This window comes from Pyrus communis, chromosome 16 (assembly GCF_041283825.1).
Source record: "Pyrus communis isolate YQ-2024b chromosome 16, ASM4128382v1, whole genome shotgun sequence".
In the NCBI taxonomy this organism is placed as follows: domain Eukaryota; kingdom Viridiplantae; phylum Streptophyta; class Magnoliopsida; order Rosales; family Rosaceae; genus Pyrus; species Pyrus communis.
This window is the reverse complement of record NC_142580.1, coordinates 2541671-2555269: the sequence shown is the minus strand read 5'-3', so window position 1 is coordinate 2555269 and position 13599 is coordinate 2541671. Positions and strand designations below refer to the sequence as shown.

General features: G+C 36.4%; 2 protein-coding genes and 1 long non-coding RNA gene across 7 annotated transcripts; all 3 read right to left on the bottom strand.

Annotated features, from left to right (window-relative positions):
- Positions 1-182: 182 nt before the first annotated feature.
- Positions 183-1036, bottom strand: LOC148689826 (uncharacterized). Its single transcript, XR_015958021.1, has 2 exons — positions 934-1036; positions 183-568 (listed from the first exon to the last, which is right to left on the bottom strand). It is a non-coding gene; the product is annotated as an uncharacterized LOC148689826 (long non-coding RNA).
- Positions 1037-3445: 2409 nt separating this feature from the next.
- On the bottom strand, positions 3446-8912 carry LOC137731406 (uncharacterized). Of its 2 annotated transcripts, XM_068470515.2 has the most exons (13): positions 8779-8912; positions 7893-8309; positions 7155-7401; positions 6926-7038; positions 6619-6698; positions 6260-6401; positions 6066-6146; positions 5352-5456; positions 4959-5141; positions 4662-4754; positions 4210-4349; positions 4047-4113; positions 3446-3948 (listed from the first exon to the last, which is right to left on the bottom strand). In XM_068470515.2, exons 2-13 carry the CDS (start codon positions 8283-8285, stop codon positions 3829-3831), a joined length of 1764 nt encoding a protein of 587 aa, XP_068326616.1. In that variant the 5' UTR covers positions 8286-8309; positions 8779-8912; the 3' UTR covers positions 3446-3828. The 2 variants fall into 2 exon arrangements, with proteins under 2 accessions (XP_068326616.1, XP_088544429.1); XM_088688303.1 differs by lacking the exon at positions 4959-5141.
- Positions 8913-10100: 1188 nt separating this feature from the next.
- On the bottom strand, positions 10101-13599 carry LOC137731019 (aluminum-activated malate transporter 4). 4 transcript variants are annotated; one of them, XM_068470059.2, is made up of 7 exons: positions 12876-13554; positions 12637-12774; positions 12248-12511; positions 12019-12155; positions 11772-11918; positions 10555-11221; positions 10101-10462 (listed from the first exon to the last, which is right to left on the bottom strand). In XM_068470059.2, the coding sequence occupies exons 1-6, from the start codon at positions 13243-13245 to the stop codon at positions 10571-10573; spliced, it is 1707 nt and encodes a 568-aa protein (XP_068326160.1). In that variant the 5' UTR covers positions 13246-13554; the 3' UTR covers positions 10101-10462; positions 10555-10570. The 4 variants fall into 4 exon arrangements, with proteins under 4 accessions (XP_068326160.1, XP_068326159.1, XP_068326161.1 ...); XM_068470058.2 differs by having other exon boundaries at positions 10101-11221; positions 12876-13599; XM_068470060.2 differs by having other exon boundaries at positions 10101-11221; positions 12248-12361.

Genomic DNA, 13599 nt, shown 5'->3' with positions numbered 1-13599 from the left:
AAAATAAAGGGTAAGGTAAATAATACCAGGTTTGACTTTTTAGTGTAAAAATGTGGTTTTTCATTAAAGTGAACAGTACCACGGGCTTTTTGTTAAAACTCCCAATTTATAATCCCTCATAATTTTTGTCATTTTTTTTGCTTGTTACAAATGAGGAGGTCGAAGGGAAAGGAACATGAAGCTGAAGGCAATTCGAAGTCTGGGCTTATAATATTAATTGTTGGAAAACACGTACAGTATGATTCTCATAATATTTGAGTATGAACTGTCTATTATAATTATTTTAGATCATAGAAATATGTCTATTCAATTGGTACACATTCTTAATAACGTGAGTTTATGATGGCCATCAAAACAAATTCATACACACATATATCCTCCTCTTAGTCACAGGCCCACACCTAGTATATTATTTGGTGAAGCCAAACATACATCTCCTGGCCCCTCGTGAAGGTTCGTGGTTGAGGTTTCTTCACGGGGCAGCAAATGACGACCTCCGCTTATTAAACTTAGTTGTGTATTCTTGCTCAAATGAGTGTTCCAGATGAATTTACTGTCGATTTCTTTGCTGCAAAAGCAAATGTTAATGATGAGTTGAATAATGCTGAAAACTGAAAAGGAATAAACGCAGATAATAGTGCACTATGTCACACTATGCAGCTCCAACCTGCGTAAATTTTAATTAACTGGATATAGTAGATCCATTATCAAATTCTTTAATCTTAAGATTACCAAAACTACAATATTTCATGTGGTAAGAGTATTATCCCAAACCAAGATATACTGGAAATGGCGATTTTACAGACCATCGTGTGTAATTAAAGGTCCGTTTAATTTTTAAAAAAAATGAAAAGAAAAATGAAATAGTTATCAAATGACCCTTAATATATATATGTAGGAGTTTATGAACTACCTGAGTTTGAGACGGCATACCTTTTTTTTTCTTCTGCAACTTCCAGGTCGTGAAGATCATGCATGGAATGCATTATTATCTAACGCTACTGAGCTAGACTTGATTGTTTGAAATAATGCTAATTCTGGTTAAATGTGACATCCTTCTATGGCTCTATTTATAGGCCATGTCATATGCATAACTCACCAGACCAAACTAATAGCAATGCAGTAAAGCCAAGATTTCTAATACTATTTGGTGGTTGGAGAGGCACCAGGTGCGAACCATCGGTCGTAGGTTTACAGTGAGTGCCTCAACCCCCACGGTAAAGTCTGTCTTACCGCACGTCCCTCGTCTATATTTAGAGTAGTGCTATCCGCCCAATTTTACTTTTTATACACATTTCTTAATTGTGGGATGTTGAATCGAATTAATTGAAGAAGATCAATAATCAAAATTAACAATTGTTTATGTGAAGTAAAAATGAGTGTAAACTTCTAAATAATGTATGTGAATTTAGGTTTACTGAATTGAATTAAATGTCTCAAACGTTTCTTTTTTGATAATATTTTACAAAGATGATTTATAAAATGCAATTTGAAAAATAAACAGTTTAGATTATTGAAGTTCGATATAGAGTAGGACCCACAACTAGTTTTTATTTAATACTAATAATAATTGGATTTATAGCTGCATCATGGGGAGAACTTGGAGCGGAGAATATGACAACACGACTCGAATCCAACATCCGCCGACAATACCCCTCGAACAGTCGAATACAATTCGTTCCACATTCTGTTTAGAGATGACAATTCTAACCGTTAAATCCGTTAACCGTGGATAATCGCCTGAATAGATTGGATTTGGATATGAAAATTCGGGTATGGTTAGGATATGAAAATTCGGGTATGGTTAGGATATGAGGAAAAACCGTTAACTTTATTCAGTTATAGTTTTGGATATGGTTATAGAGGTACCCAATCCATATCCGTACCCGAATCCGATCCAAATATTATATATATATATATATATATATTTATTTATATATTTATATATTTATATTTGATATATATATATATATTATTTTTTATTCAATTATGCCTTTTGAAGTCTTGGAATCATGCCCACAACGTATTCAATTATTCTTATCCTTATAGTACTAATTCATTATGCATGCATCAAACCCTATACTATCTTTATTATGCACCAAACATCATACATGGGGCATACCAACAACCTCATCAATTCAATACTCTTATTGTTATACTCAACCAAATTAATTCATTGAATCATTTTATATATCAATTATCAAATGTTCCAAGTTTATCAGATTCATCTCTCTTCAAGAGTCTCACTATCAAGAAATTTGTGCATGTTGTAAGCTCAATAGGTAATCTTTCATTATTTTTCATGTTATTTGATTCATGCAAATTATCAATTAGCGTCAGTTTTTCAGTTTATTACATATGTTATGAGCCTATGGAATTATGCAAAATTAAATCAATAATTGTCTTCTTGTTTGTTGTCATATATTTAGTTTACATGTTTTATCTTCCCTTTGTATTTGTTTTTGTCCTCTTTTTCTTTTTTATTCGACCAATTTATCATATTGGCTTATCATGAACAACTTCAAATATATATTGTTATGTTTTTTGTAATTGGATGTGGCTATTTAATAGCAAAATTAGTATCTACTAAAATTTATATTGCGTCAATTGGATGAATATAATTTTTTTTTTTTTTTTACGAAAATGGATATAACCGATAACCGATTGAAAATCCATTACCCGGTGGATATGGTTATGGATAATCCCCGATGGTTATTTTGCGGTTATGGGTATGGTTAATTTTCATGGTTATGAGGATGAATATAGTATTTCCGTCCCCAAACCAAACCGTTGCCATCTCTATTTCTGCTGAAACCCACCAAACTAAATGTTCACGTGGGTTGGCAGCTTAATTACTCTTTGAAAGATGCATCAACGTCGGCAACTTCAACCTCCTCCAATCAAACATGAATCAGTCCATTTATTCGTCTGGGTCCTGTTCGTTTTGTAATTTTCGCATCAGTAGAGGAGAGAGCTTCTCCCCTCTAACTTTAGGGTATATCGACGTTGGAGATTCTACCATACAATTGGAGTTAATCGTCAAGAGTTGCAACCAATTCCCTCTCAATGACATCGACCGAGGGATCGATGTTTGCTACATGTTTAAAAGTGAACCACTCGTTCAATAAAAACTTGATCACGTGATGAATTAATGACAAAACAAGGGAAAATTTTTCAATATACCCGAAACATAAACAAGTACACCACCTGTAATAATATAAGGAACTTAAAAAACTCCTCTCTACTTATATCATAACATGTAGTGTATCCACTCGTATTCCAGACACGTCGTGGACCGGGTCCTCTCCACAATTTCAACCAAGATTTAGCCTCATAATAGGTGGTATATTGAAACTCAAATCGAACATAATTTTAATTCCCAAATTTAATTTGCTTATCAATCAGAAGCTCCATATTAAGTGATGAATAAAGGAGATCTCTAGTGTTCTTGCAACCAACAAAATATTAAATATTAAAAAAAATATATGGATAATATTCACCAACAAATAAAGAGGTTCTTCAATTCTAAGACAATATTTTCCTACTGACGACGACCCATCATAACAAAACAAGAAACAAATATTGCAGAACAGAACACAAAATCTCAATGCTAACATTACACATTCTTCCCATATACCACAGGATAACGTAAAATCGCAGAAAGCCGAAAACAGTCCCGCATGTTAGACACAAATTACTAGCACAGACTTACTCTCAGACGCTCCCGGCAACGAAGGAACATATTAACTACGTACTCTGATATGCAGAAATGATGCCTTCATCTTCAACATGAGCAATGAACACCTAGAGTGAAAGTAATCCTGGCTACTAGCTTGACATCATGATATGATCAATTGCCTGAAGTGCCTGGTTAGCGAAAAATCGAACGTCAACATCTGGGTCCTCGCTGAGCTCAACCAAAGAGGGACGAATTGTTTTCTCCACCACCTGTTAACATCAAAGAAAATTTAAGCCCAGGGAAGAAAGACGACAAAGAAAGTGAAACATTAAATAATAAATTACACCAGACTCGAGTAGGTACTTACAGACTGATCAACTATGGAGATAAGGGACTGCAGCACCTTTGCAACATTGAATTTGATGTTCGGTACTCTGAAGAAATAACAAAGCATTTAGGCAAGTGAATGGAATAACTCCACTAGCATCATATCTTTCCTATTTGGGACACAGTTCATGGTGTGTATATACCTGTCCTTTGCCGCATTGACAACCACTGGCAGCAGTTTTGAACATGTGATATCTGAACCCATAACCGGGGCAAGGAGACAGATTGCACGCAGAATTGTCATTCGATACAAATAGTGTGGATTGTTTATCATCTCAAGGACCTGCCCAAATGACATAAATTCCTTAAAGAATAAAATAATGATGAAAGCTACAAAGTCGACAATGTGGTCCGCAACTTCAGTGATTTTTAACTAGTACATTCAAACATCCACAAGAAATCAAGAATAATGTGATGAGAAAAGTAGTTGTAGGCAATTCTTCCTACATAAAACCATTCTAAGCCCATAATTCTAATTGCCAGGAAGATATAAGCCGTAAAATCAAGACAAAAGAATGACTGTTTTTTAAACATATCTGGAATCTCCCATGGCAGAACTTGTGGCAACTGAATTAGTCAAAGCCATCAAACCAACCTGTGGAACAATATGTTGCATTGCCCATTCTGGACCAAACTCTTCTGCTAGACGCTTTAAATTGTTAGCAGCAGCATCACGAATTGAGTAGACCTGCAACAGATTCCAGGTATGATAAGCACACATCACTAATGACTAGACACCCCGTCTTTCTTTCTTTGTGAGGAAAGGAGAGGGGGGAAAGAGAGAGAGAGAGAGAGAGAGAGAGAGACGGGAAGACAAAAAAAAGTTAAAACATTTCTTCCCTACAGGCTTATCATGAAGTGCCTTTTAATCAAAATTAAGGAATACATTAACCTTGTCCTGTAACCACTGCATGCAAAGGGCACCAAGTTTATCATCAAAGAACCCTACGCCCAGCTGACTAGCCAATAAAGGTATGTACTCTATTATTGCAAGTCGAACCCTCCAATGTCTATCCTCCGCAAGCTCAACTATGGCTGGTAATAAGGATTGAGATAGCAAATCGATCCCAATAACCTGTAATAATGACAAGCTTCAGCCTTCGCTTGAAAAGGTCTAAGTTCTAGCCATTGATCTTTTGATAGGGAAAGACCAAAGAGTCCTAAATACTAAGGTCTAAAAATTGTGTTTAAAATCATGTATAGAATGATAGAAAGCAGAAATGGGGCGAAATTGAGAACATAATGCAAAAGGCACTGACATTTACTTTCTCAGTTTTAAACTGACCTGATTCACTTGATCCAGCTTGCTAATGATATTAAGGCGCACATCTGGAAATTCATCCTTCAGGAGTGAAAGAAAAATGGGAAGGAGCTGCTCAATTGTAGCATCCTGCATTAACCCTAAGAATGAGATGTATGCAAGTAATGTAATTAAAAGATCACAGACAGCACATCATAAGACTGACACCATTTGCGGGATAGAAACTACAGTACAACCATCCAGCTATCTCATCTATGTTATGGGGCAATTTGCAGGCCAAATCTATGAGTCACATAACAAAAACCAAGACAAATGGTTTACATGCAAGCACAAGCATCCCACATTGGCATGCAGACTTCAGAGTCAATTTGCAATTCTTATCACAAGAAAAGTCAATTTACAACAATGTAAATTAGCAGAATTTTTACTGCAATCCTAAAACCTTCTGGGCACAAAATACGTGATCGAGTGAGCACATTAATTTTTTTTTTTTTTTCCAAATTCCCAGATGTATGGAATATCCAACAGATATTCAGCTCCACAAGCCCTCCAACCACAAATATTCATTTAATGTAGCAGTCATCTATACCTCATATCAGCAACTTTATTGATTTGTCAAATTATTTTTAAATTTATAAATAAATAAAACTCAATTCCCTATTCCTCCAAAATTCCATGACAAATTATGATCTTCCCTAGATAAAAATAACTGCACTAACCACTATACGACATTCTCACCTTTCCTAATACAAGGGCCATGCCCATTATAACTGAAGCCAAAGCAGACCGGACGTGTTGGGAAGAATCTGATGACAGCTCCTGCAAAGGTCATTGAGAAGCATTGAAACAGCAAAACAACAGTACAAAAGAATAAGTTGAAGTTAACAAAACACCACCAAGAAAGGGAAAACTTTGCACTAAAGCATGCATACCTTCACACAGGGAAGAATATGCTGAATTGCAAGTTCTGGACTTAAAATCCGGCAAAACTTGGTAACTTTGCCAGCAGCTGCTATGCGTACTTCAGCCTCATTATCTCGAAGCAATCGCACATATGCCGGAACCAGGTCCGTCCTTAAAGTACAACCACCATAAATAAAATATTTCAAAAGATATAAAACTATAATCACACCAGTGTACATATGAGGGTATGGCTTAGCAAAACAAAATCTGCCTGACAAATTGTGCAGTCAAACAGAATTTTATTTAAAAATAACTAGTTCAGAGAAAAGAAAAAGCCAATTCCTACTATCTTCCTTTTAGCATATGGCTGTAGTATGACAATAAATACCTCGTATGCTCAGGCCCCACAGCTTCACAAAGCTCATATAGTTGATTTGCAACCATGTAACGCACACGCCAAGACTTATCCTATTCAGAAGAATAAAAAGATGTCAATGTGCAAAAAACTGTTAGTGACAGTCCAAAATGTCATGTCCAACAGCTTCCATACATCCAGTCAGCCTTCATGTAAAACTGGAATGAATATAACCTTGAAAACAATGCTTGTGGATGTAAGAAAGCAAATGATAAACAATACCGCACACAAATATTAAGAAACCAAATGTAGAATTCAACATTACAAATAATACGTTTACCTGAGAGAAGTTAACAATAACGGGGAGGATATGTGCAACACAATCTTGGGGCTCCAACAACTTGCCCAGAGCAGCACAGCCCTCAACGGCCAAGAGTCGAACAGAATCTTGATCTAAAATGAAACTACTCATAAGAATTTTCACTTAAACAGAATCTTCATCTAAATGAAACTAATAATGATAAGTTTATATCCGAAAATTTGAGAATGTGAAGACAACATTCAATTACCATCTTGAGTAAGATCCTCAAATATAGACATGACATCAGCTTTCAGATGAGCAGGTTCAACAGTTGCTGCAAATTTTCCCAGGTTTGTAGCAGCAGACCTCCTAACCATAGGCATGTCATCTTGACACAACTGACTGTAAATTGATCGCAGTTCTGTCTTCAATGTATCTGGTGCACTAGGGTAGGCAATATGAAAAAGCCCACATGCAGAGACTCGAGCTGTAAACCATTCACCAGCTGCCAACCTCTGAGGAGAAACTGAATATAATGAGTACTCGAACAAAAGATTCGCTGAGAGTGAAAGGATGGAAGACTCGAGCACATTGTAACACATAGACATCCGCATGACCATGATGAACTGATGTTGTGATATAAAGGCCAGTGCTGATACTTTTAAGATTATAAATGTAAAATTCCTTCACAGAACATGCAAAATCAAATGACCCAAATCTATTCAACACCTTTCATATGTGATCCTTGAACTATATAGCAAATATATTTAGTAAAAGATCCATATAAGTGCGAAAGACTGATAATTTAATTATTTAGAAGTATCAACATGGCAGAGATGTAAAGATACACAAGGACTGCCCAGCGATAATTTGAATGCTAGCTCGGCAGTGAGGCAAATGGAAATAAAGCTTAGGACTAGAATAAAGTCATCATTCAGTCCCATCCAATCCTAAAACAAAATAAGTATTAAAAATTTTGAACACAGAAGAAAATGAGTTATGTAACCTTCACAAGAGGAATAAACCAGTTAACCAAATCACCCTCCCTCATCTGAGATCCAATCCTACATAAGGACTCCACAGCCTTGTCCCTCACGCAGGTTTCCTCAACAGTGCAAAGGGTCTCCAGGGGCGGGAGCAACACATGTGCATGCTCCACACCCCCAACATATGGAATGAAGACCCCCAACTCCTCCGCCATTGCAAGAAGCACCTCATCATCATCGTCATTGTTTTCACTCAGAAAAGGGATTAACTCCTTACGGGTTCGCTCTTCCCCAAGCGCACGTGCAATTGTAGATAGCCTGCGGATTGAGTTCAACCGCAGCTGGATATCGTCATTTTTAAGCTCGTCTATGAGAACGGCTATTGGGTATAGCGGTTCATCAACCACAGACATTGTAATTCAAGCCCTTTCCAGAACCTTCAAACACCAAAACAAGCTATCATAAGCAAATTTGCAGAAATAATAACATTAAGCCCATTATATTTTCATTTCGGTTAATAATTATAACTTCGATTCCAACGATTTACGAGCTACTAATGGAGCGCAATTAGGAAAAACGTCAGATCAGCACTGTGAGATCTAAATCAAACCCTAAAATTCAAATCAATAATTCGAAAAATGCTCAAAAGAAAATGAAGATAACGACGATGAAATCTTGGATTCTGAAACCTACTCATTGGTTCAGCTGAATTACTCTAAATTCCAGGAAAAGAAAACAAAAAATTGGAATTTAGAATTTGATTTCTCCTTTTTCTCACTTAGTTTTCTCAGCAATCAAACAGATGCCAAAAAGCAAGTTAGAGAAATTGATGAAGAAAAAAAATTCAGAAAATTTTGAATTTACAAAGACGAAATCGATGAAACTTAGATGCGGCAACGGTCTTACCGATTTCAGTGCCCTTCCCGCCGGCTGCCTCTGATTCGACAATCTGTTAGAGCGGAGAGGCGGAGAGAGAGAGAGAGAGAGAGAGAGAGGAGACGACCACGAGAGTATCGTTATATGGTTCATTTTTGTTTCTTAGGCCCTTCATTACAGAAAGCATTAGTGGGCCATAAAGTAGAAGAACGTAAACTAGCCCATCTTTATTGGGCTTCACATGCCTTGGCCCAATCATGTGAAATTTTCCATAGCACATTTTTCTTTATGAGTGGACGATTGAGATTTAGTTTAACACGTCAAAAAAATGTGCAGATAGGCAAAGCTCTCATGCTTACTGCCTGTTTGAGACCCATTTGATAAGAAGTGCTTTTGCTAGAAGTGATTTTGTTAAAAAAGAATCTCACATTGATGAGAGCATGAATCTTGCATGAGCTTATAAAAGTAAAATGCCAACTCTTTATATTGCCAATTAGTTTTAGGGGTTTTTAAACTTTAATCCTTCAAGAAGATTGAAATTTAAAATAAATCTGGTGTTAGATTACATATTGATTATAATCCCTTGATATGTCCTTAATTGCAAATAATTTATGTGCATTTTATTTAATGTCTCCCATTAAATATTTAAATTTATTAACATACAAATTTTAATTTATTTTTTTACCAAAAAAGAGTTTTTTTTATTTATTAATTTTATTTAACATTCTTCAAACTTACTCAATTAATGTACTTAAATATTAGTACCGAAATGTATTATATTGAACTAATGTATTTAAATGTTAATACCTAAATATATGTACTGAAATACATGCACCGAAATGTATTATATTGAATTAATGTACCTAAATGTGTGTGCCGAAATATATGCGTCGAAATGTTAGTACCGAAATATATTATATTGAATTAATGTACCTAAATTTTTGTATCGAAATGTGTGTATTTAAATGTATGCACCAAAATGTATTATAATGAATTTAATGTACCCAAAATAAGAAGACAAATTACATCGAAATATATTGTATTATAAAAATTAGTCTATCTAAATGTTTACAACAGAATATATTACGATAAATGAAATAAAAATGAAAATTATAATGAAATAAAATTAATACATTAAAAATTAGGAAGAAAAAGAGAAATAATTAAAAAAATAAAAATAATAAATAATAAATAAGGTTATTAATGTATCAAGGGACTAAAATTAGATTTTGATCTTACTCATGGTTTTAATCTAAAAATCATCTTTCCCAAGAATTAAAATAAAGTTTTGTATTAGTTTTTATAGTTATCCTCAGCTTCCTTAAATATATAACGGGCGTAACAACAAAAAATTTCATTGGTAACGGTACGTACTAAAGATTCGAAAAATCGAGAAAATGTGCCAGAGAGAACAAACACATGAACTGGTAACAATTTATAACAAACGAGATCCAACCTTGGCCAAATATAAACAAATGATACACTGGTGCATCTGTTGGGATACGATTTTACGCATTTGCAGTTTCCTGCTTCACCGGAGTTTTCTCTTCCAATTTACTTTCTTCTCCATCATTTGGTCTCATACGATTTTCTGTGATCAACCGGACTTTTCTCAAAACGGGGATTTCCCAGTTGGGTTCGTATCAAAATGTATGGAAGAGTTCAACACACAGAAAACCTCACACTGCCTTTCTACACCAGTTTTCAATACAATCTGTAAAGGTAATCAGTTACCCACACAGAAATCAATTTGTGAGTAGTGATTACCTCCAAATCCTTGGATCAAAATAAAAATTATGTACCAACCTTAGAAAACCACTCTCTAGTTCTTCAACCGCAAACTCTGAAATAGTTTGGTCCAGAACCCGACAACCTCCTCCTTGGCTTCAGCAGGATCCTTAAAATTTGCCTTCTCACTCAGCTCTTTGAATTCATCCACCAGATTTTGAAGCCGAGCCACAAACTCAATCAGAAGCGATGCAAATGTTGCCAAAGATAAGGAGCTGGCGCTCTCGTAAACTTTTGATTCTTCAGGTTCCTGTTGCACAGCGTGTGCGTTGAATGAGAGGCGTGGCCATGATATTGGTTGTTTTAAAAGACTTTCTGTAGATATCCATTGTTGATTGGAAGGATCAGCAGTCGTGCTTGGATTCTGAGAATCCCAATATTCACTGAGAGAATCGATCACCACCTGTTTATTTTCGTTGTCTTTATCGACAAAATGCACATGATCTTCGTATTCCTTGGGACGTACTGCAGGTCCCCAGCTCTCTGAATTGACAAGAAGGTATGAATATTTGTCTATTTTCATCTGCAACTCTTCTGCTGCTTCATGCACATCGAAAAGTATGTCTTTGGGACTTAATTTTTCCATCTTTTCTACTTTGCTTCCTAGCTCACGTAATATTTTAGCACATTCGACACCAACTCTCTGGAGCTCCACGGCAAAAACCTGTCTCTTTTCGGCTGGTGCCTACAGAAACACATTCACAAAACCTGATGATGAAACTGAAAACTAAATTCATAATAAACCAATCAGGAAATTAAAAACACAGGATTAAGAAGAAATCTGTGTTCTTAATCAACAACAGGGTTTGACATGTTGCATGGTTCGGAAAATTTCTTATCTTCGACAGCAGGGAAATGGGATGCAAGGGTATTCTTCTAAGCAAAGCCAAAACAAAAACTGTCAAATCCCTTCTTCAAGTTATTTTCAGGTAACAGTGAAAATTTCTCATCAGCACTTCTGCATGCTGCTGATGCTAGATATCTTGGAGATTGAACATAAGCCTAAATTAATAGTACAAAATGTGTTTCAAGTAAAACCGAACTACGGGGTTAGAATTTAAGGTACAATACTCATAAGCTCATTTTTATCTTCAACCAACAGCATGAACTGCGAGATCCTTCTCCTAGGCTCTATAAATGGATATTCTGAATTTAATGCTGCTACCTACTGTTCCTTTTTCTTCTGCTATGTACATTCTGCAAAGTCACAGAGAAGAGGAAAAATATATATTTACCTGGATTTCTGAAAGTATGCATCCGTGCATCGCCATGACCATGAATGCACAATGCCTCAGTGAACCGCCAACTTTGACATAGTGTACCCAGGGATAATTGAATGACTTATATGGGCCATGGGGTGGCTCCCATACAGCAAAGCCTAACTGCAAAAACAATATCAATTTGATTTAGTTGAATTAAAAGTTCCTGCGTTTCTCAGTTCAAATTCAGAGGACAAGAAGTGGAATTGTTATATCAGCACACCAGAGTTTCCTCTTCGCTTGAAGATTGTACAGCTGATCTATAGCCACTATACAACGGGTCATCAGAAGCTTGGTATGTGAGAATTTTTGAAGGAATTCTCTCGTATTCAACACATTGCAGATACTGATTAACAACACCTATAACAGAACAAAAGATCAACCATCAAAATCAATGCTGCAATTCAATGTGAACAAAGATGGACACAACATTATGTCGTAAACGAACCAACCTTCCAAAGAAGAAGCAACACCCCTGAAATTTTTTACCACCAGCTTATGGAGATCTTCCCCTGACCAGATAGGGTATATAAATATATTTACAAGCAAACAAGTGGCGGCACCGACTGCAATAAGCAGCAATCGATAAATTGCTGTCTGAAAGAATAATGATGTTCCAGACACCAAGACGATACAATATGTCAACAAGAATACCCGAAATCCGTATTCATATGGCTTCATTGACGGATAAAGCTTGGCATAACTAGCACAAAATCCTAATTACCACAAAACCCAACATTCAAAATTCAGGAGATAAATGATGTATCATAAACAAAGTATCAAACTTTCTCAACTGATACAGATTAATGATCAAATTATCAAGGGTTTTGAACTAGATTACCTGCTATAAACACACTAATTACAATTATAACTTCCTGCAGATCTCCTGTCAATACAGATAACTCTGCAATCCCAAGAGAAAGCCCGCCCGCTGATAACGTCCCCAAAGCACGATTAAAACCCTTGTTCAAGGTTGCACCTTTAGCATCAAAACGACATTCTCCACATTAATCACACAAACTAGAACAGAACTCCACCAAAACGCAAAAACAAAAGAAGGGGTGATCTTTGAAGTAATACCTACGCTGAATTCAAAGACGACGACGACAGTGAGAATTGCCCAGATAGAATACTGGCTGACATCTTTGAGCGGCACTTTGAAAAATATTAGCAGCGACACGAGCGCCAACGACAACCCCATCTTGATAGCAAAGATGGCTTTTCGAGGATCCGAATGACCCATTTGATATAACTTGATGAAAGTGCCCTGGAAATTGTTGCAGAAGTTGTTGAACCCATCGGAGATTCTTCGGAAGCAGCCGCATTTGACGTGCTCGTCGCCTGTCTCGCAGCTGTTGAAGCCCAAGTCGGAGTACCCTTTTCGCGACAGCAGCCGTTCCTTGCTTCTCTCGGCGAAGCTGTGGCGGAAGGACCCGATTTTGGCCGCCATTTTTCGTCGGAGAAGAAGGATTTGAAAAGTCGAGAAAAAAAAAGCTCAGAATTTCAGATAAGGAAGAAGAAATGGCGAGCGGAACAGCGTACAAGAGACATTAGGCAAAACCATGACAGGGGATGTAAATGTAATGATCATTATGCATATAAAGGCATTGGGATTTATACAGGGTACGGCGTCGTTTGCTGGTTTGGACAGTTGAATAGTTTGAGCTTGGAAGGTGGTTGAGTTGAATGGACGGTGGCATGACGTGCAGAGAGACGTGGAGAAACAAGAAAATCATGGAAAACGGATTAAACTGTGGACTGGTAGAGGAGACGAGGTTTTTTGTTATTCATCAGCTCAATCAAC

Bases quoted from the DNA above. Each gene is read 5' to 3' on its own strand.
- LOC137731406 (XM_068470515.2), bottom strand. From the start codon at position 8,285: ATGTCTGTGGTTGATGAACCGCTATACCCAATAGCCGTTCTCATAGAC. The intron at 6,147-6,259 runs GTATGCATGCTT...TGACCTTTGCAG, and splicing joins ATATTCTTCCCTGTGTGAAG to GAGCTGTCATCAGATTCTTC. The intron at 4,350-4,661 runs GTTGGTTTGATG...TCATTTGGGCAG, and splicing joins TGCAACATATTGTTCCACAG to GTCCTTGAGATGATAAACAA.
- LOC137731019 (XM_068470058.2), bottom strand. From the start codon at position 13,245: ATGGCGGCCAAAATCGGGTCCTTCCGCCACAGCTTCGCCGAGAGAAGC. The intron at 12,775-12,875 runs GTATTACTTCAA...TTGATGCTAAAG, and splicing joins CGTCTTTGAATTCAGCGTAG to GTGCAACCTTGAACAAGGGT. The intron at 11,222-11,771 runs GTAAATATATAT...GTGTTTCTGTAG, and splicing joins GCATACTTTCAGAAATCCAG to GCACCAGCCGAAAAGAGACA.